Below are 21891 nucleotides of genomic sequence, written 5' to 3'. Positions count from 1 at the left end.
TCGGACGCGATCCCCTTTGCTCGTTTTCACATGCGACCTCTTCAGCTCTGTATGCTGAATCAATGGTGCAAGGATTACACAAAGATATCTCAATTAATATCTTTAAAACCGATTGTTCGACACTCTCTAACGTGGTGGACAGATCACCATTGTTTAATTCAGGGGGCTTCTTTTGTGCTTCCGACCTGGACTGTAATTTCAACAGATGCAAGTCTCACAGGTTGGGGAGCTGTGTGGGGATCTCTGACGGCACAAGGAGTTTGTGAATCTCAGGAGGTGAGATTACCGATCAATATTTTAGAACTCCGTGCAATTTTCAGAGCTCTTCAGTTTTGGCCTCTTCTGAAGAGAGAATCGTTCATTTGTTTTCAGACAGACAATGTCACAACTGTGGCATACATCAATCATCAAGGAGGGACTCACAGTCCTCTGGCTATGAAAGAAGTATCTCGAATTTTGGTTTGGGCGGAATCCAGCTCCTGTCTAATCTCTGCGGTTCATATCCCAGGTATAGACAATTGGGAAGCGGATTATCTCAGTCGCCAAACGTTGCATCCGGGCGAATGGTCTCTTCACCCAGAGGTATTTCTTCAGATTGTTCAAATGTGGGAACTTCCAGAAATAGATCTGATGGCGTCTCATCTAAACAAGAAACTTCCCAGGTATCTGTCCAGATCCCGGGATCCTCAGGCGGAGGCAGTGGATGCATTATCACTTCCTTGGAAGTATCATCCTGCCTATATCTTTCCGCCTCTAGTTCTTCTTCCAAGAGTAATCTCCAAGATTCTGAAGGAATGCTCGTTTGTTCTGCTGGTAGCTCCGGCATGGTCTCACAGGTTTTGGTATGCGGATCTTGTCCGGATGGCCTCTTGCCAACCGTGGACTCTTCCGTTAAGACCAGACCTTCTGTCTCAAGGTCCTTTTTTCCATCAGGATCTGAAATCCTTAAATTTAAAGGTATGGAGATTGAACGCTTGATTCTTGGTCACAGAGGTTTCTCTGACTCTGTGATTAATACTATGTTACAGGCTCGTAAATCTGTATCTAGAGAGATATATTATAGAGTCTGGAAGACTTATATTTCTTGGTGTCTTTCTCATCATTTTTCTTGGCATTCTTTTAGAATACCGAGAATATTACAGTTTCTTCAGGATGGTTTAGATAAGGGTTTGTCTGCAAGTTCCTTGAAAGGACAAATCTCTGCTCTTTCTGTTCTTTTTCACAGAAAGATTGCTATTCTTCCTGATATTCATTGTTTTGTACAAGCTTTGGTTCGTATAAAGCCTGTCATTAAGTCAATTTCTCCTCCTTGGAGTTTGAATTTGGTTCTGGGGGCTCTTCAAGCTCCTCCATTTGAACCTATGCATTCATTGGACATTAAATTACTTTCTTGGAAAGTTTTGTTCCTTTTGGCCATCTCTTCTGCCAGAAGAGTTTCTGAATTATCTGCTCTTTCTTGTGAGTCTCCTTTTCTGATTTTTCATCAGGATAAGGCGGTGTTGCAAACTTCTTTTGAATTTTTACCTAAAGTTGTGAATTCCAACAACATTAGTAGAGAAATTGTGGTTCCTTCATTATGTCCTAATCCTAAGAATTCTAAGGAGAAATCGTTGCATTCTTTGGATGTTGTTAGAGCTTTGAAATATTATGTTGAAGCTACTAAATCTTTCCGAAAGACTTCTAGTCTATTTGTTATCTTTTCCGGTTCTAGAAAAGGCCAGAAAGCTTCTGCCATTTCTTTGGCATCTTGGTTGAAATCTTTAATTCATCTTGCCTATGTTGAGTCGGGTAAAACTCTGCCTCAGAAAATTACAGCTCATTCTACTAGGTCAGTTTCTACTTCCTGGGCGTTTAGGAATGAAGCTTCGGTTGATCAGATTTGCAAAGCAGCAACTTGGTCCTCTTTGCATACTTTTACTAAGTTCTACCATTTTGATGTATTTTCTTCTTCTGAAGCAGTTTTTGGTAGAAAAGTACTTCAGGCAGCGGTTTCAGTTTGAATCTTCTGCTTATGTTTTTTCATTAAACTTTATTTTGGGTGTGGATTATTTTCAGCAGGAATTGGCTGTCTTTATTTTGTCCCTCCCTCTCTAGTGACTCTTGTGTGGAAAGATCCACATCTTGGGTAGTCATTATCCCATACGTCACTAGCTCATGGACTCTTGCTAATTACATGAAAGAAAACATAATTTATGTAAGAACTTACCTGATAAATTAATTTCTTTCATATTAGCAAGAGTCCATGAGGCCCGCCCTTTTTTGTGGTGGTTATGTTTTTGTATAAAGCACAATTATTCCAATTCCTTATTTTATATGCTTTCGCACTTTTTTATCACCCCACTTCTTGGCTATTCGTTAAACTGAATTGTGGGTGTGGTGAGGGGTGTATTTATAGGCATTTTGAGGTTTGGGAAACTTTGCCCCTCCTGGTAGGAATGTATATCCCATACGTCACTAGCTCATGGACTCTTGCTAATATGAAAGAAATGAATTTATCAGGTAAGTTCTTACATAAATTATGTTTTTCACTGCAAGTCAGGTGAATCAAGCTGCCATTTTTTACTGTAGAGAAGTGGGGACATCTTTTTAATGAATACATTTCATACAATCTGTTTTGTGTTTCAGCTTACATGAAACGACGACACAGCTCAGTAAGTGACAGCCAACCTTGTGAGCCCCCATCCATAGGGATAGACTACAGCCAAGGAGCAAGTCCACAGCCCCAACATCACTTAAAGAAACCAAGAGTGGTGCTGGCACCTGAGGAGAAAGAAGCTCTTAAACGGGCCTATCAGCAAAAGCCATATCCTTCCCCTAAAACCATTGAAGAACTTGCTACGCAGCTCAACCTTAAAACCAGCACGGTTATTAACTGGTTTCATAATTACAGGTAAATCGTCTTCATTGTACTGATATGATTGTATCACACAATAGGAATGAATTCAAGTGTTAAATGTCACATGATACATTTGTCCAGTGTTGTTTAATTACTGTTATTTTGTATCAGATCTTATTGATAGTAGTTCAACAATCACTGTGCTGGAAACGTTTGTCATTTATTTTTCCAATAACCTGCTTCTCATAACCCGAAAACCATTCATTTAATTACATTGACATTTCTAGGTATAATGTGCAAGTAATGTTTAAAAAGTACTTCAAAGTAAAACGGATAAATGTTCATTCAGTTACAGCATTTGCACTCAATATAGGGGTGCAAGAGTTTGTGATTCTCCATAATTCAAAGTGAATGGAACTTCAAATATAGATTTGTTTTTTAAAGGGATATGAAACCCAACATTTTTCTTTCATGATTTTAAACAACTTTCAATTTACTTCTATTATTACATTTTCTTTGTATCTTTTGTTGAAAAGCAGAGGCATCAACTCAGGATCTTGCATGTGTTTGGAACACTATATGGCAGCATGAATTAAGCACATTTGATAATAAAAGTAAATTGGAATTTTTTTTTTTTAAATTGTAAGCTCTGTCTGAATCACAAAAGACAATTTGTGTGTTTCATATCCCTTTAACTAAATCTAAATTAATTTATGGATATTATTATTACCATTAGTAATTTATGGATATTATTATTACTATTAGTAATTTATGGATATTATTATTATTACTATTAGTAAATTATAGATATTATTATTACTATTAGTAATTTATGGATATTATTATTACTATTAGTAATTTATGGATATTATTATTACTATTAGTAATTTATGGATATTATTATTATTACTATTAGTAATTTATGGATATTATTACTACTATTAGTAATTTATGGATATTATTATTACTATTAGTAATTTATGGATATTATTATTACTATTAGTAATTTATGGATATTATTATTACTATTAGTAATTTATGGATATTATTATTATTACTATTAGTAAATTATAGATATTATTATTACTATTAGTAATTTATGGATATTATTATTACTATTAGTAATTTATGGATATTATTATTACTATTAGTAATTTATGGATATTATTATTATTACTATTAGTAATTTATGGATATTATTATTACTATTAGTAATTTATGGATATTATTACTACTATTAGTAATTTATGGATATTATTATTACTATTAGTAATTTATGGATATTATTATTATTACTATTAGTAATTTATGGATATTACTATTAGTAATTTATGGATATTACTATTAGTAATTTATAGATATTATTATTACTATTAGTAATGTATGGATATTATTATTACTAATAGTAATTTATGGATATTATTACTACTATTAGTAATTTATGGATATTATTATTACTATTAGTAATTTATGTATATTATTATTATTACTATTAGTAATTTATGGATATTACTATTAGTAATTTATGGATATTATTATTACTATTAGTAATTTATGGATATTATTACTACTATTAGTATTCTATTTAAAAGGTATAATCCATGTGCTTAGTACTAAGCATAGGATGCATTTTATATTATCACAGATGAATTCATTATCCAGGAGGTAGATTGATTACAGGATACTATGTGTCCTATAAAGAAAGCTTGTGATATAAAGGATTTTATTATTCGTATAACAGAGGGGAAGTAAAGCATAAGTAATAGCACAAGAGCTTCATGAAGTAGTAGCTGCTTCAGGACTGGCCATGTGCTGACCCAATTGATATTTTTTTTTTTTTGTTATATTTATGGAGCTTTAGGTTTGAGTTCTAGGAATGGGGGAACTGTATAAGAACAGTCAGGTTTTTGGAGAAAAGACAACATGAACATCTACATTAATGTTTAAAGTGAATGTAAAGTCAGCATGGTCTCTAAAGTTCGCATTAACTTTAAAGTTAAAATAACAGCAATTTAAGTCATAATTTTTTTTTAAAGATTGTAATTACCGAGTATTTTAATTTAATATCCTCGCATTCGTAATTATAATCGTCTGCCCGGCATTTTTCATCATTGATTGACAGGGTAGGCTCGATCATCAGAACCAATAAATGTATTTTCCACGAGGGGAAGTGTGTTTGTAAATTGCCAAAAATGTTTGGGGGACAGCATTGTTTAGTGCCATAAAGGTGAGAATTAGTCATTTGAACATAATTCTAGAGGAAAGTGGCTGACAGTTTAGGAATTTAAATAAAGTATAGCAGTTAATGAGTGAATGATGAGTAAAATTAAATGTGAAACAGTTTTGGAGATCTATGCTATAATGGAGATCATCTGGGATTGTACAAGTAAGTTTGTAGTATGTACCACATTTTTGCAGTTACATAAATTTGACAGGACCGATTAATTTGCTGGATGAGAAGACTTGAGTCTAAGGTGACATAAAAATAGTTACTTTGTCAATGGATGTAATTATATTATTATTTTTATTATTATTATATTATTAATCTTTATTTATAAAGCGCCAACAGATTCCGCAGCGCTGTCCATGGGTAAAAAATATAAAAGGGGAATTGGGAGCCCTATTCCCGTAGGAACTTACAATCTAAATGGGTAGGAGGGTGAGAAACAGGAGGTGGGGACTGCAAAGGTGGGAATGATGTTAGTGTAGAGTTAGATGAGGGCAACTATTAGGCAAGTGAAATTCATTAGTTACTGATTTGGTGATAAGCTTCCCTGAACAAAAAGGTCTTTAGGGAGCGTTTAAAGGAGGAGAGGTTGGGGAATGTCTGACAGCTCGAGGAAGTGTGTTCCAGAGGGTTGCTGCCGCACAAGAGAAGTCCTGTAGTCTAGCATGAGAGGAGGTGATGGTAGAAGAGGCAAGGAGTAGATCGTTGTTGGATCTTATGGGACGGGCTGGAGTATATTTGTTGATGAGTGAGGACAAGTGGGGGGGCTGCATTGCTAAGGGCTTTGTAGGTCAGAGTGAGAATTTTGAATTTAATTCTGCTGTGAATAGGGAGCCAGTCAAGGGAATCACAGAGGGATGCAGCGGATACAGAGCATCGGGAGAGGTGGATTAGCCTAGCAGAGGCATTTAGGATGGATTGAAGGGGGGAGAGGCAGGAGAGAGGAAGGCCAATTAGTAGGTTGTTACAGTAGTCAAGCCGGGAAATTACTATTATAAACAGAAAAAACAGGTATAGTTGCTAGGATGACTAGATCAGGTTTGGAGATGTAAATTTAGGTAGTAGTGGGCTTGAACACAAATTAAGCAGATTAGACTTTAAACAGAGGAGCTATATAAAGAAGCTAGAAACAGAACCAAGGACAGACTCTTGGGATGCCACCAGATGACAACGGGAAAGAGAGAGAGAGAGCATCAGAGAAGAAGACTCTGCATTAGTTAGGATATGTCACAAAATTCATTAGAGAATATGCACAGGCAGCTGTGAAGTCTTGGAGAATAAGTTAATTGAACTGTAATTTAGACTGAGCAGCAAGAAGGTCATGGTTACCTTATTAAAGATAGCTTTTATGGAATGTATAGACTGGACACACAGCTAGAGTTAGAGGAAAGATAGACACCTATATTAGTTGACAAACTAAGCAGTAGACATAGAGGTAAATGATGGAAGAAATGTTTTAAAGATAAATGTTAAAATATAACAAAGCATGATTTAGTATCAGTCAAGCACAAATAATACAATATATGCTATACTAACACATGTGAACCTTTATGCTTTGTAGCAGTGAGACCTCCTTTATTACTAGCAGCTCTAACCAAACGTACGCGATCATCTGCAAAGAGATAACTTGACCTATTCCCTTATACAGAACAGCTCTATGTCATTGATATGTTTGACCTATTATACATGAACTGCTTGCTTCAGCTGATTATTCAACACTGGAGATGAGTTCATCTCAAAATGTTGACGTTGTTCCAAAACTCAAATTGTTTTTATGTTTCAGGTATTTGGTTTTAGGTTTAGCTGTGGTTTTGGGATTGTTATTATGCTGCATGACCCACAGTCTATTAGGTTTTAGTGGCAGAGATCCTGATATTCTACTTCCTTGTTCTCTAACTGCTAGCCATCCGTTCCCTGAGTATGTAAAGCAGCATTAATGCATCATAATCCTATTAGAAATGAGTTATTTTGTTGGAATGCAGGGTTTAGTTTTAGAAAGAAATATGGTTTCCAATTTATGCAGCAATAATTACCTTTGTGGGTTTCCATCTAGAATGCATTCTTCTAATAGCCATCTTGATGATACATAAAATCTTTAGAAAGACCATTATCTGTTTAGAGAGAGTCAGTTTCTTCCTTGGAGCTTGTTGATCTAAAGCTGTAAACTCTGGCTAGATTATCAAAGCGAAGTCCCTTAAAGTATTTTAAAATGGCAAATTTTAGGTTGAGAAATGTTTCTCTTCCTATGCAGGTTACTAGATTTGAAGGAGAGGCATCTACAATACAATATAATGCTCAAAAAAGCGCCCCAAAGATTTTGTTCTCCATACAGGACAGTCTTTTTTTATGATGTCTTCTCATTTCTTGTTTGATGTTTTCCATATGGTGGACGGTGGGTGGAACAAAGAACTTAGAGCTGATATCACAACCATTTCCAGGATGCATGCAATTTTTCAAACATCTGTTATGGGTGATGCATTACTGAGCTCGCTATAGTATGTCATAAAAAGCAGACTTCAGTGAAGACAACCATTAAAAGGAATTCCGTTACACTCACGCTTGATTGTCATTGAACGGAATCATTCAACTAAAATTACCATGCTGTTAAAGTGGATGATAGTAAAGATTTACATATTGAATAAACACATGGATAATGTATACATTATTTTGTTTATAAATTGCTTAACTTTTAGGTCTTAAACGAAGATTGATTCTTATTTTAGTTAAAATTTAATGCAGGAACTGAAACTTATCTATTGTACTACTAATACGATCTTGGTAAGCACATTTAATACAGCTGACATTATTACACAGACCCTTTTTACTTTTCTAAATTATACTCACCACTATCCTCATTACATTCTTCTTTACAACTATCCTATATTGTATAAAAAAATATGGAGAAGTCCAAATTTACCTTCCACCTTTGTAATAGGTCCAGATAAGCAGCATATGGTTTAAACAAGTGGTATACATAGGGTTAAAATATAGAACGGTTATACGTTACACATGCTGCAGGGTGTGCAGGGAGGAATATGAATAGTGCTGTCCAGAAACACAAAACATGTTCCTCCCTGCACACCCTGCAGCATGTGTAACTCATAAGTATCCAGAAAAACATGGCTGAGGGGGCAACCCTAGGTAGACACTGCTAAATATATTTGGGGATTACTGGATCTTTAAAGGGACACTAAACCCAAAATGTTTCTTTCATGATTCAGGTAGAGAATACAGTTTTAAACAACATCCCCGTTTACTTCTATTATCTAGTTGGCTTCATTCTTTAGATATCCTTTGTTGAAGAAATAGCAATGCACATAGGCGAGCCAATCACATGAGGCATCTATGTGCAGCTACCAATCAAAAGCTACTGAGCTTATCTAGATATGCTTTTCAGCAATGGATATCAAAAGAATGAAGCAAATTAGATCATAAACGTAAGTTAGAAAGTTATTTAAAAGTACAGGCTCTTTCTAATTCATGAAAGAAATAATTTGGGTTTCATGTCCCTTTAACCCTTAATTCTTCCATTTAACTTTCGGGTTGCTATGGCTGAGATGAGTCTGCCATGGAGAAAGGAGGACTGAGTAAGTTACAAATTAAAGTTATTTACTTTTATTTTTACTAAAACAAAAAAAAAGCATTCTTAAAGAATACAGTTATTATTTCTACTTTCCCTGTGGCCACCATCAGTGCAGCAATTTTTACTATAAAGTCACATATCTTCCATTTAAGAGGTTTCCAACCCAGTCGTCAAGGAGCCATAACAGTTCAGATTTAAACTGTTTCCCTACCTGGACACCGATGAGACAGTCACAGTGATTCAGCTACTGGTCCAAAAAAGGAAATATGTAAAAGCTGGCCTGTTGGGGTTCCTTGAGGTCTGACGTTTAGAAACCCTGCTGTATTTTACACTACAAAACACATGCACTGTTTCCCACTCTGTTTCTTGGAACTGAATAATAATACAGCACGTTGATAATGGTTGCCAGTCACCATCCTATGTTATAGGGATTTTTAAAATGATTTTTTTCATGTTTGGTGCAAGTTTTGTCGATGTTACTGTTGTGGTGAGGCATGGTTGTGCTTGTACCATGTGAGCTCATGGATACGTTGTTAAAATGAGGAACCAGGAGGAAGAATCATGAGTTATATAAACTGGTAAATACTGTATGTGTCCCTTTGTATTTCTTTTTTTAAGATTGCAAATATTTGATCTTAATAAGAGCCTCAGGAGATTTATTGAAGTAATGAGTCACTATCCATTCACAAACTTGAAGGGACAGTAATAGTAAAATGCTACATAAAAAAGGATGTATTCAAAGAAGTAATTTAGTGGAGAATAATATGTAGGTGTAGATGCATTTTTGTTAAATTATATTAACTGTTTAAACTGATGGTAAACTTTCCTTTTTAATAAAAGCAGATCCGGAATGTTAGTGATATTTTAGATGGAGTTTAATTAATCAGTTGTAATAAATTTGCACTATAACTTAATTTTTAATATAGATATGAAATTTAAATACCCCACACTCTGCCACCCACTTAAAAAGTTTTCTCTGAGTTAAAGGGACACTGAACCCAAATTTTTTCTTTTGTGATAAAGATAGAGCATGCACTTTTAAGCAACTTTCTAATTTACTCCTATTATCACATTTTCTTCATTCTCTTGGTATCTTTATTTGAAATGCAAGAATGTAAGTTTAGATGCCAGCCCATTTTTAGTGAACAACCTGGGTTGTTCTTGCTGATTGGTGGATAAATTCACCCACCAATAAACAAGAGCTTTCCATGGTTCTGAGCCAAAAAAATAGCTTAGATGCCTTCTTTTTTAAATAAAGAAAGAAAAAGAACAAATAAAAATTGATAATAGGAGTAAATTAGAAAGTTGCTTAAAATCGCATACTCTATCTGAATCACGAAAGAAAAAATTAGGGTTCAGTGTCCCTTTAACGGTCTGAATTATTGTCCAATAAGCGCTGTCCCCTTTTGGCACTTTTGTTGTAGCTAGAGCACTGATTGGAGAACAATTCAAACTGTTATCTCACAGAAAAATGTACTTTTGAAGTGGGTGGCGGAGTGCAGGGTATTTGAGTTTTATATCTTTATTAAAAATTAAGTTATAGCGCATCTGCATTACAACTGATGAATTAAACTCCATATAAAATATCACTAACTTTCCGTATCTGATTTTACAAAGGGGGGAGTTTACCATCACTTTAAATATTGAAGAATTAAGTGGAAAGTTTTAGTGTCTATCAGATACTTTATGTTTTATAAAGTAAAGGGGGCCATCATGTTGAAGCCTAGGCTTTCCTTATGTAATATCTTCTGTTGAGGTAAGTAAGCACAGCAACACTGTGTAAACTTAAGTCTGTGCTTTCTACACAGCCATCATTTGCACAGTTGTCCTCAGCAGAAATGAGAAAAAAGGGAAACCTAGGTTTCAATATGGTGTCACCAATTGTTTTATAAGAAATTGGAAAGCTTACTTTCTCCAACATAGGTGTGTCCGGTCCACGGCGTCATCCTTACTTGTGGGATATTCTCCTCCCCAACAGGAAATGGCAAAGAGCCCAGCAAAGCTGGTCACATGATCCCTCCTAGGCTCCGCCTACCCCAGTCATTCTCTTTGCCGTTGTACAGGCAACATCTCCACGGAGATGGCTTAGAGTTTTTTAGTGTTTAACTGTAGTTTTTCATTATTCAATCAAGAGTTTGTTATTTTCAAATAGTGCTGGTACGTACTATTTACTCAGAAACAGAAAAGAGATGAAGAATTCTGTTTGTATGAGGAAAATGATTTTAGCAACCGTAACTAAAATCCATGGCTGTTCCACACAGGACTGTTGAGAGCAATTAACTTCAGTTGGGGGAACAGTTTGCAGTCTCTTGCTGCTTGAGGTATGACACATTCTAACAAGACGATGTAATGCTGGAAGCTGTCATTTTCCCTATGGGATCCGGTAAGCCATGTTTATTACGATTGTAAATAAGGGCTTCACAAGGGCTTATTTAAACTGTAGACTTTTTTTGGGCTAAATCGATTGATATTAACACTTATTTAGCCTTGAGGAATCATTTATTCTGGGTATTTTGATTTAATAATATCGGCAGGCACTGTTTTAGACACCTTATTCTTTAGGGGCTTTCCCAAAGCATAGGCAGAGTCTCATTTTCGCGCCGGTGTTGCGCACTTGTTTTTGAGAGGCATGGCATGCAGTCGCATGTGAGAGGAGCTCTGATACTTATAAAAGACTTCTGAAGGCGTCATTTGGTATCGTATTCCCCTTTGGGTTTGGTTGGGTCTCAGCAAAGCAGATACCAGGGACTGTAAAGGGGTTTAAAGCTTAAAACGGCTCCGGTTCCGTTATTTTAAGGGTTAAAGCTTCCAAAATTGGTGTGCAATATTTTCAAGGCTTTAAGACGCTGTGGTGAAAATTTGGTGAATTTTGAACAATTCCTTCATGTTTTTTCGCAATTGCAGTAATAAAGTGTGTTCAGTTTAAAATTTAAAGTGACAGTAACGGTTTTATTTTAAAACGTTTTTTGTACTTTCTGATCAAGTTTATGCCTGTTTAACATGTCTGAACTACCAGATAGACTGTGTTCTGAATGTGGGGAAGCCAGAATTCCTATTCATTTAAATAAATGTGATTTATGTGATAATGACAATGATGCCCAAGATGATTCCTCAAGTGAGGGGAGTAAGCATGGTACTGCATCATTCCCTCCTTCGTCTACACGAGTCTTGCCCACTCAGGAGGCCCCTAGTACATCTAGCGCGCCAATTCTCCTTACTATGCAACAATTAACGGCTGTAATGGATAATTCTGTCAAAAACATTTTAGCCAAAATGAACCCTTGTCAGCGTAAGCGTGGCTGCTCTGTTTTAGTTACTGAAGAGCATGACGACGCTGATATTAATATCTCTGAAGGGCCCCTAACCCAATCTGAGGGGGCCAGGGAGGTTTTGTCTGAGGGAGAAATTACTGATTTAGGGAACATTTCTCAGCAGGCTGAATCTGATGTGATTACATTTAAATTTAAATTGGAACATCTCCGCATTTTGCTTAAGGAGGTATTATCCACTCTGGATGATTGTGAAAATTTAGTCATCCCAGAGAAACTATGTAAAATGGACAAGTTCCTAGAGGTGCCGGGGCTCCCAGAAGCTTTTCCTATACCCAAGCGGGTGGCGGACATTGTTAATAAAGAATGGGAAAGGCCCGGTATTCCTTTCGTCCCTCCCCCCATATTTAAAAAATTGTTTCCTATGGTCGACCCCAGAAAGGACTTATGGCAGTCAGTCCCCAAGGTCGAGGGAGCGGTTTCTACTTTAAACAAACGCACCACTATTCCCATAGAGGATAGTTGTGCTTTCAAAGATCCTATGGATAAAAAATTAGAAGGTTTGCTTAAAAAGATGTTTGTTCAGCAGGGTTACCTTCTACAACCCATTTCATGCATTGTCCCTGTCACTACAGCCGCATATTTCTGGTTTGATGAACTGCTTAAGGTGCTCGATAGTGACTCTCCTCCTTATGAGGAGATTATGGACAGAATCAATGCTCTCAAATTGGCTAATTCTTTCACTCTAGACGCCTCTTTGCAATTGGCTAAGTTAGCGGCTAAGAACTCTGGGTTTGCTATTGTGGCGCGCAGAGCGCTTTGGTTGAAATCTTGGTCGGCTGATGCGTCTTCCAAGAACAAGCTACTAAACATTCCTTTCAAGGGGAAAACGCTGTTTGGTCCTGACTTGAAAGAGATTATCTCTGATATCACTGGGGGTAAGGGCCACGCCCTTCCTCAGGATCGGCCCTTCAAGGCAAAAAATAGACCTAATTTTCGTCCCTTTCGTAAAAACGGACCAGCCCAAGGTGTTACGTCCTCTAAGCAAGAGGGTAATACTTCTCAGGCCAAGCCAGCTTGGAGACCAATGCAAGGCTGGAACAAGGGAAAGCAGGCCAAGAAACCTGCCACTGTTACCAAGACAGCATGAAATATTGGCCCCCGTTCCGGGACCGGATCTGGTGGGGGGCAGACTCTCTCTCTTCGCTCAGGCTTGGGCAAGAGATGTTCTGGATCCTTGGGCGCTAGAAATAGTCTCCCAGGGTTATCTTCTGGAATTCAAGGGACTTCCCCCAAGGGGGAGGTTCCACAAGTCGCAGTTGTCTTCAGACCACATAAAAAGACAGGCGTTCTTACATTGTGTAGAAGACCTGTTAAAAATGGGAGTGATTCATCCTGTTCCATTAAGAGAACAAGGGATGGGGTTCTACTCCAATCTGTTCATAGTTCCCAAAAAAGAGGGAACGTTCAGACCAATCCTAGATCTCAAGATCTTAAACAAATTTCTCAAGGTCCCATCGTTCAAGATGGAAACCATTCGAACTATCCTTCCTTCCATCCAGGAAGGTCAATTTATGACCACGGTGGATTTAAAGGATGCGTATCTACATATTCCTATCCACAAGGAACATCATCGGTTCCTAAGGTTTGCATTCCTGGACAAACATTACCAGTTCGTGGCGCTTCCTTTCGGATTAGCCACTGCTCCAAGGATTTTCACAAAGGTACTAGGGTCCCTTCTAGCGGTGCTAAGACCAAGGGGCATTGCAGTAGTACCTTACCTGGACGACATTCTGATTCAAGCGTCGTCCCTTCCTCAAGCAAAGGCTCACACGGACATTGTCCTGGCCTTTCTCAGATCTCACGGCTGGAAAGTGAACGTGGAAAAGAGTTCTCTATCCCCGTCAACAAGGGTTCCCTTCTTGGGAACAATTATAGACTCCTTAGAAATGAGGATCTTTCTAACAGAGGCCAGAAAAACAAAGCTTCTGGACTCTTGTCGGATACTTCATTCCGTTCCTCTTCCTTCCATAGCTCAGTGCATGGAAGTGATCGGGTTGATGGTGGCGGCGATGGACATAGTTCCTTTTGCGCGCATTCATCTAAGACCATTACAACTGTGCATGCTCAGTCAGTGGAATGGGGACTATACAGACTTGTCTCCGAAGATACAAGTAAATCAGAGGACCAGAGACTCACTCCGTTGGTGGCTGTCCCTGGACAATCTGTCTCAAGGGATGATGTTCCACAGACCAGAGTGGGTCATTGTCACGACCGACGCCAGTCTGATAGGCTGGGGCGCGGTCTGGGGATCCCTGAAAGCTCAGGGTCTTTGGTCTCGGGAAGAATCTCTTCTACCGATAAATATTCTGGAACTGAGAGCGATATTCAATGCGCTCCAGGCCTGGCCCCAGCTTGCGAGGACCAGGTTCATACGGTTTCAATCAGACAACATGACGACTGTTGCGTACATCAACCATCAGGGGGGAACAAGGAGTTCCCTAGCGATGGAAGAAGTAACCAAAATTATTCTTTGGGCGGAGTCTCACTCCTGCCACCTGTCTGCTATCCACATCCCAGGAGTGGAAAATTGGGAAGCGGATTTTCTGAGTCGTCAGACATTGCATCCGGGGGAGTGGGAACTCCATCCGGAAATCTTTGCCCAAGTCACTCACCTGTGGGGCATTCCAGACATGGATCTGATGGCCTCTCGTCAGAACTTCAAAGTTCCTTGCTACGGGGCCAGATCCAGGGATCCCAAGGCGGCTCTAGTGGATGCACTAGTAGCACCTTGGACCTTCAAACTAGCTTATGTGTTCCCGCCATTTCCTCTCATCCCCAGGCTGATAGCCAGGATCAAGCAGGAGAGGGCGTCGGTGATCTTGATAGCTCCTGCGTGGCCACGCAGGACTTGGTATGCAGATCTGGTGAATATGTCATCGGCTCCACCTTGGAAGCTACCTTTGAGACGAGACCTTCTTGTTCAGGGTCCGTTCGAACATCCGAATCTGGTTTCACTCCAGCTGACTGCTTGGAGATTGAACGCTTGATTTTATCGAAGCGAGGATTCTCAGATTCTGTGATCGATACTCTTGTTCAGGCCAGAAAGCCTGTGACTAGAAAGATTTACCACAAAATTTGGAAAAAATATATCTGTTGGTGTGAATCTAAAGGATTCCCTTGGGACAAGGTTAAGATTCCTAGGATTCTATCCTTCCTTCAAGAAGGATTGGAAAAAGGATTATCTGCAAGTTCCCTGAAGGGACAGATTTCTGCCTTGTCGGTATTACTTCACAAAAAGCTGGCAGCTGTGCCAGATGTTCAAGCCTTTGTTCAGGCTCTGGTTAGAATCAAGCCTGTTTACAAACCTTTGACTCCACCTTGGAGTCTCAATTTAGTTCTTTCAGTTCTTCAGGGGGTTCCGTTTGAACCCTTACATTCCGTTGATATTAAGTTATTATCTTGGAAAGTTTTGTTTTTAGTTGCGATTTCTTCTGCTAGAAGAGTCTCAGAATTATCTGCTCTGCAGTGTTCTCCTCCTTATCTGGTGTTCCATGCAGATAAGGTGGTTTTACGTACTAAACCTGGTTTTCTTCCAAAAGTTGTTTCTAACAAAAACATTAACCAGGAGATTATCGTACCTTCTCTGTGTCCAAAACCAGTTTCAAAGAAGGAACGTTTGTTGCACAATTTGGATGTTGTTCGCGCTCTAAAATTCTATTTAGATGCTACAAAGGATTTTAGACAAACATCTTCCTTGTTTGTTGTTTATTCAGGTAAAAGGAGAGGTCAAAAAGCAACTTCTACCTCTCTCTCTTTTTGGATTAAAAGCATCATCAGATTGGCTTACGAGACTGCCGGACGGCAGCCTCCCGAAAGAATCACAGCTCATTCCACTAGGGCTGTGGCTTCCACATGGGCCTTCAAGAACGAGGCTTCTGTTGATCAGATATGTAGGGCAGCGACTTGGTCTTCACTGCACACTTTTACCAAATTTTACAAGTTTGATACTTTTGCTTCTTCTGAGGCTATTTTTGGGAGAAAGGTTTTGCAAGCCGTGGTGCCTTCCATTTAGGTGACCTGATTTGCTCCCTCCCTTCATCCGTGTCCTAAAGCTTTGGTATTGGTTCCCACAAGTAAGGATGACGCCGTGGACCGGACACACCTATGTTGGAGAAAACAGAATTTATGTTTACCTGATAAATTTCTTTCTCCAACGGTGTGTCCGGTCCACGGCCCGCCCTGGTTTTTTTAATCAGGTCTGATATTTTATTTTCTTTAACTACAGTCACCACGGTACCATATGGTTTCTCCTATGCAAATATTCCTCCTTAACGTCGGTCGAATGACTGGGGTAGGCGGAGCCTAGGAGGGATCATGTGACCAGCTTTGCTGGGCTCTTTGCCATTTCCTGTTGGGGAGGAGAATATCCCACAAGTAAGGATGACGCCGTGGACCGGACACACCGTTGGAGAAAGAAATTTATCAGGTAAACATAAATTCTGTTTTTTTTTTTTTACATTTTAATGTTCTATTAGATTTGAATAATATTTTTGCAAATCAGTTTTACGCCTACTGTGTCAAACTGCAGAAAATGTTAGTTATGGAAAACTACTTTCCTTGAACTTTTTGTGTAACAGATCTTAATCAGTTCTATATTATTTGTGCCTTTTCAGGTCACGCATTCGAAGAGAACTCTTCATTGAAGAAATTCAAGCTGGTAGCCATGGGCAGATTGGTTCCAGTGACTCCCCATCAGGCACAAGTAGCAGGGCAGCTCACAGCTCTGAGGGAGATAGCTGTGATGGTGTAGATATGGAAAGCACAACTGAAGGAAAACACAGTGTCCTTGAAGCAGAAGAATTCAGCAGTGCAAATATAAAGTCTCAGGGAGGGCACAGTGATTCAGCATTTGAAGAGTGTGAAGATGTTCGACCTACTGAAAAAGCAGATTCAATCTGTACAAGATCAGAGAGCCCAGATCTTACTGATGAAGAAGGCCGGAGAAAGCTGAAGGGTCGGAGTCCCCTTCCTGGATCTCAGTGTTCTAGGGAAGGTTCAGAGACAACACCAAAATCTGCTACTGAAAAGAATGCCTCTACCTCAGCTGCCTCAAACTTGGTTCCTGTAATAGAGGGATCTCATAAGTCTAAAGAAGATTCAGAGAAACTGTCCAGTATGCCAAGTACAAGCTCACAAAAAGGCAATTCTATTCAGAGCTTATTCAGTTTTTCTGAAATAGCAAGTTCCAAAAACACAAGGGACAACACCTTGCGGAAAAAGAAAGCAGCAAACTTGAACAGCATAATTCACCGTTTAGAGAAGGCTGCTAGCCGAGAAGAACCCATCGAATGGGAATTTTGAGATTAAATAAACCCTAACTTCACAAAGTTAGGGAAATTAAACTGGACCTTTCACTGGTTATATCATATTGCGCACTTATCGCCCTGCAGGCCACAGGGCAAAAACGCCATAGGCCAAGGTGCATATAGAAGACAAAAGGAGCATTAAGCCCAATTTTATGTTGTGTTTTCGAGGACGAAAACTGAAATATGTAGTCAAGCTTTTTTTGTACCCCGAAGTGTTTTTACTATTGCCCTAAGTGATTTTCACACTTTCTGGAAAAATTCTTACAGCTTTGCCTTGTGCCCTCCTTTTCAGCGTGGGCTTTAAAAATGTAAAACAAAAAATAGAAAAACAGAAAAAAAAATTGAACCCACGAAATGAATGGGGCTTTTTATCTGCCATGTAATGGCCACAGAGCGATAATACACTATGATCTTCTTATACCAGGAAAAGGAGGAGATTTTTCAGGAAATATGGTTGTTGTTTTTTCTTTTTTTGTAGCAGTTTCAGTTGCCACTAAGAGATTGCACAGTCATCTGACTCTAAACACACTAGTTTGGATTCCTTTTCGTTTTCAAGAAGAAAAAACTTCAACTTGGAACTTTGAAATGAAACAAACACATCTACTCCACTTATTTTCTAACAAAGTCACATCAGGAAAATATCTTAATTTGTAGTAGCTGGCGTAGTGTTTTCTTGTTAGTGGAATAGAATCTAGTGCACATTGTTTCATAGCTTTAACTAATTCTGGTCTTTTCCAGACAAGAATTTGTTTATTACACTCCATTTTAGGCCAAATCAGGACAAAAGATCTGAAGTTAGATATTTTATAATCTGCTTTTTAACCTCTAACCACAGAGCACGCTGATCAGACCTCATATTTTGGAGGGCAAGGGGTACAAGTTGGAATGATAAGATGTACTGGTTCAGTTGATCTCTTATTCATAGATACATTGTTACAGTATTCCCTTGTTATAAATATGTATTTGTTTTACATAGACAGAAAGCCAATGGGACATTGTCTAACATATGTAATTACCAATATATGCTGCCATTGGGATGCGTATATAGATGACATTTTTTGAAATGCTAATCCGTCAAATTTTTAAAGTTTAAGATTTTACTTTTCTTGACTATAGTACAGTGTAAATAGTTAAAAAATACAAAACCAAAATAACCATTTAGAGAAACTTCATTTGTAGCTCTAAGCGATATTTTATATAGAGGTTGATTCTCGTTGAAGTACAGTTCGCATTCCAATTTGTATCCTATTCCTCCTTGCTGTCAATATGTGTGTGTGAGAGTAAGAGACGTGTGAGAATAATCGTGTATGCAATTTTATACGTCTGTGTATTTTCTTATGTACTTGTGCACATATTGAGTGCATTACTGCCACCTTTTTTCAATAAGCTGGTTTATCTGTTATGGCTTCTACAGGTTTTGCTGAACTAGACTCCTTTATTGCCATATCTTAAAAACTAACAATAGATGATTTCAGTATATATATATTTTTTGCTTATTTATAGGTGCTGTATTTTATTATCTGATTGTTAGGAAGGGATGAAACGGGGGCAAATATTCTTTAGAGGGATAGACTGCCGGCAGTATTGGGTATAATTTACAAGATGTAGTTGTCATACTGTATATTATTGATTTGAAGATTTTTTTTTTTTAACCTTTATTATTGTGTATCATTGAAACATTTTGTCTTAGGTCAGCATCTGTCGATGACGTTATTTGGTGCATTCGTTACTTAAGTTTATTAATATTATGTTGATTTTATTTTCCCTTTCTCTTATGGGAAATTGGGGTGTTTTTTGTATTGTGTTTTTTTTTTTTCTTTCAAGTATGCCCCTTTATGCTAAACCTTTATGACTTTGTATTCTTTTGTAAAACTGTTTTATGTGTGGAGCCACATTTCTTGTATAAGCTTGCAGAAGTAATGGTATTGGTTTGCATTATTCAAATGCAATGCAGTAGCACTTCAGGTTTCAAATGAAGTTATGTTCTTAAAGAACAAGATCAAAGATGAAAACAAATAGGCTCTAGGAGGCAAAAAGGCAAGTTTTACATCATCTCTGTTTTATTTGATCCACAGTATTTATGTGGTTATTAATTAAGTGAATTAAGGTTTTTAGTTTTTTAATTCATTCCATTTGATTATTTTTTTTAATAACGAGTAAGCAAACTGCCATCTGTTTTAGCCAAACATTTTCTCTTTTTTTTTTGTCTGCTATCAAAATATCACTGTTAAAGCACTAGCTCTTCCTCCGTGTTGTATAGGACTCAAGCACTTAAATATTCAGTGTAGTATCGCAATTTGCTATTCATTGAAATAAAGCCCTATTTTTAATACATTTCAAATATATTGATACACATGAGTTGAATTTATTTGATATCAGGATTTTATATTTTTCATAATGCAGTTTAGGAAGAGCACCATTATGTTAATAACCATTATTTTTTTCTATATTTCATATTGCCTTTTTAGGAACATATGCATTAAAGGGACATAATACCTGTATACTAAATCACTTAAAGGGACATAAAACAAAAGAATTCTTTCATGATTCTGCATGCAATTTTAAACAACTTTGCAATTTACTTCTATTATCTAATTTGCTTAATTCTCTTGGTATTCTTTGTTGAAAAAGCAGCAATGCACTGCTAGGAGCTAGTTAACACATTGGGTGAGCCAATGACATGAGGCATTTATGTGCAGCCACCAATCAGTAGCTCCTGAGCCTACCTAGGTATCCTTATAAACAAGCGATACCAAGATAACTAAAAAAAATTAGATAATAGAAGTAAATTGGAAAGCTGTTTAAAATTGCATACTCTATCTGAATCATGAAAGAAAAAATCTGGGTTTCATGTCCCTTTAAAATTGATGCAATATAACTGTAAAAAGCTGACAATAAAATATCACCTGAGCATCTCTATGTAAATAGGTAGATAATATACCTCAACAATTCTCTGCACTTTAAACAGTGTTCCTTTATCTACTGTCAGCCATATGTTAGGGGGTAAAAAAGGAAAACAACCGATCAGCTTCATAACTACTGATGTCACACTTTGCTTTACTGTGATCTCATTAGATTTCACTGAAATATCATGAGATTTCATAGTAAACTTCCTTAAACTGAGGAGGGAATAACATGACTCTGCCTGACAATGCCAGATGCACACTGCCTTGCAAGTCCCAGGACTAGCATTATGATTGGCTGCTTAAATACCCTTTACAATGGGATGTGGCTATTGAGTTAATTATGTGGTAACATATCTTCCTTTTTTACAGGGATGTTTGGGTGATATTTTCTATTCAGCTTTTTACAGCTATGCTGCTGCTCTTTCAAGTGCTTTAACAATGGGTATCATGTTTTTTGTTTTGTTTAGTTTTTTAAGTCCAATACCGTGATATCTTTAAAAGGGAGACAGGTTGAAAATATTAAGCACATTATGAAAGTTAAATGAACTCAGTAAATCATTTCAAAGTGATTCATGTTTGTCATCGTTTCTACTGCACTTGGTGTTTTATAAAAAAATAATAATTTAAAAATACATACTACTTTTATTTATTGATTTCTTAATGTTCAAAACATACTGTACAATATGTATATGTTTTTAAAAAGGACCATTTAAAAGGTAAAAATAATTGTTAATAAATAATAAATCAAAACCAATGTATTTCATACATATCTACAAACTATATTCTCTAAAAGGCACTTAATGCTTTACTCAGAAGGTACTCTGTGCTTTTCCTTTATTTGTATTTGCTACTGATGGCCAGTATCTGTTTTCTGTTGAATATAAGGAATTCCCCAGTATCAGCCAAAGATTGGTTTCCCCCACACCGCCACCAATATTATATGTTCTAACCTTAGCTTTATTTTACTTAAGCGATTAGCATGTTTTTCCAAGTAGATGTTCTTACTAATCATTTTAATATTATTTAATAGTATATTCAGGAAAAAGACTGTGTATATATTTTATGAACATGTATTTTTAAGAACATAACAAATGTATCATTTTGAAAGAATAAAAAGAATAGATGTCAGACCTGCTTGACCAGATATATTATATATTTAAAATAGTTACTTTTCCTTAGCACTAAGAATCACTATATTCCTGAAAGATATATTTTTTTTGTTTACCTTGCATGAATGTTTTGTACCTTTAAAAAACACATTATCTGGACAAAAGGCTCACTGGCAAAATGTTTAGTTACTACTATGGACCATCCTCCTTTTATTAATAATTAAAACCTGCAACTCTCTTCAAAGCCATAGTTTTAACCCTTTACAAGTACTGACAGTAAAGCTCTGCATTTTCACACTGGGTGACTCCATGTTGGAGTTGGAGTTTTCTTGCACCCATGTGACAGAAGTGGTGCAAATTTACAGATAAATAATCTTGTTGTCTTCTTGACAAGCTATAGCGTGCTCTTCAGTTCAGAGTGTGCAATACAGAGCAGGAGTTGTATGGTTATGCAGTGGCTGCATTGCTCTGTTATTCCTGAAGACTTTTTTTATATTATGTAGCTATAAACAGTTGTATAAAAAACTGCAAAAATGTTAAGCATTTGCTTTTTATTGTGCAAGTTAACGCAGATTACAAGGTGGCAGCTCCC

The 21891-nt window shown here is 37.3% G+C and overlaps 1 protein-coding gene across 4 annotated transcripts in view; it reads left to right on the top strand.

The window, feature by feature from the left end:
• Positions 1-21891, top strand: part of CUX1 (cut like homeobox 1) — a 657906-nt gene that overhangs the window by 469956 nt on the left and 166059 nt on the right. For 3 of the 4 annotated variants that reach the window (XM_053706258.1, XM_053706259.1, XM_053706260.1), the window contains 2 exons: positions 2626-2890; positions 16592-20940. The exons of the other annotated variant lie outside the window; for it this stretch is intronic. In XM_053706258.1, coding sequence (XP_053562233.1) covers positions 2626-2890; positions 16592-17279 — 953 coding nt within the window. In that variant the 3' untranslated portion in view covers positions 17280-20940. Of the gene's footprint in view, positions 1-2625; positions 2891-16591; positions 20941-21891 lie in introns of those variants that run through there. 4 annotated transcript variants of the gene reach the window in all.

Source organism: Bombina bombina, chromosome 3, assembly GCF_027579735.1.
Source record: "Bombina bombina isolate aBomBom1 chromosome 3, aBomBom1.pri, whole genome shotgun sequence".
Classification (NCBI taxonomy): Eukaryota; Metazoa; Chordata; class Amphibia; order Anura; family Bombinatoridae; genus Bombina; species Bombina bombina.
Note: the sequence above shows the minus strand (reverse complement) of the source record. Positions and strands in the feature narration are given on the sequence as shown.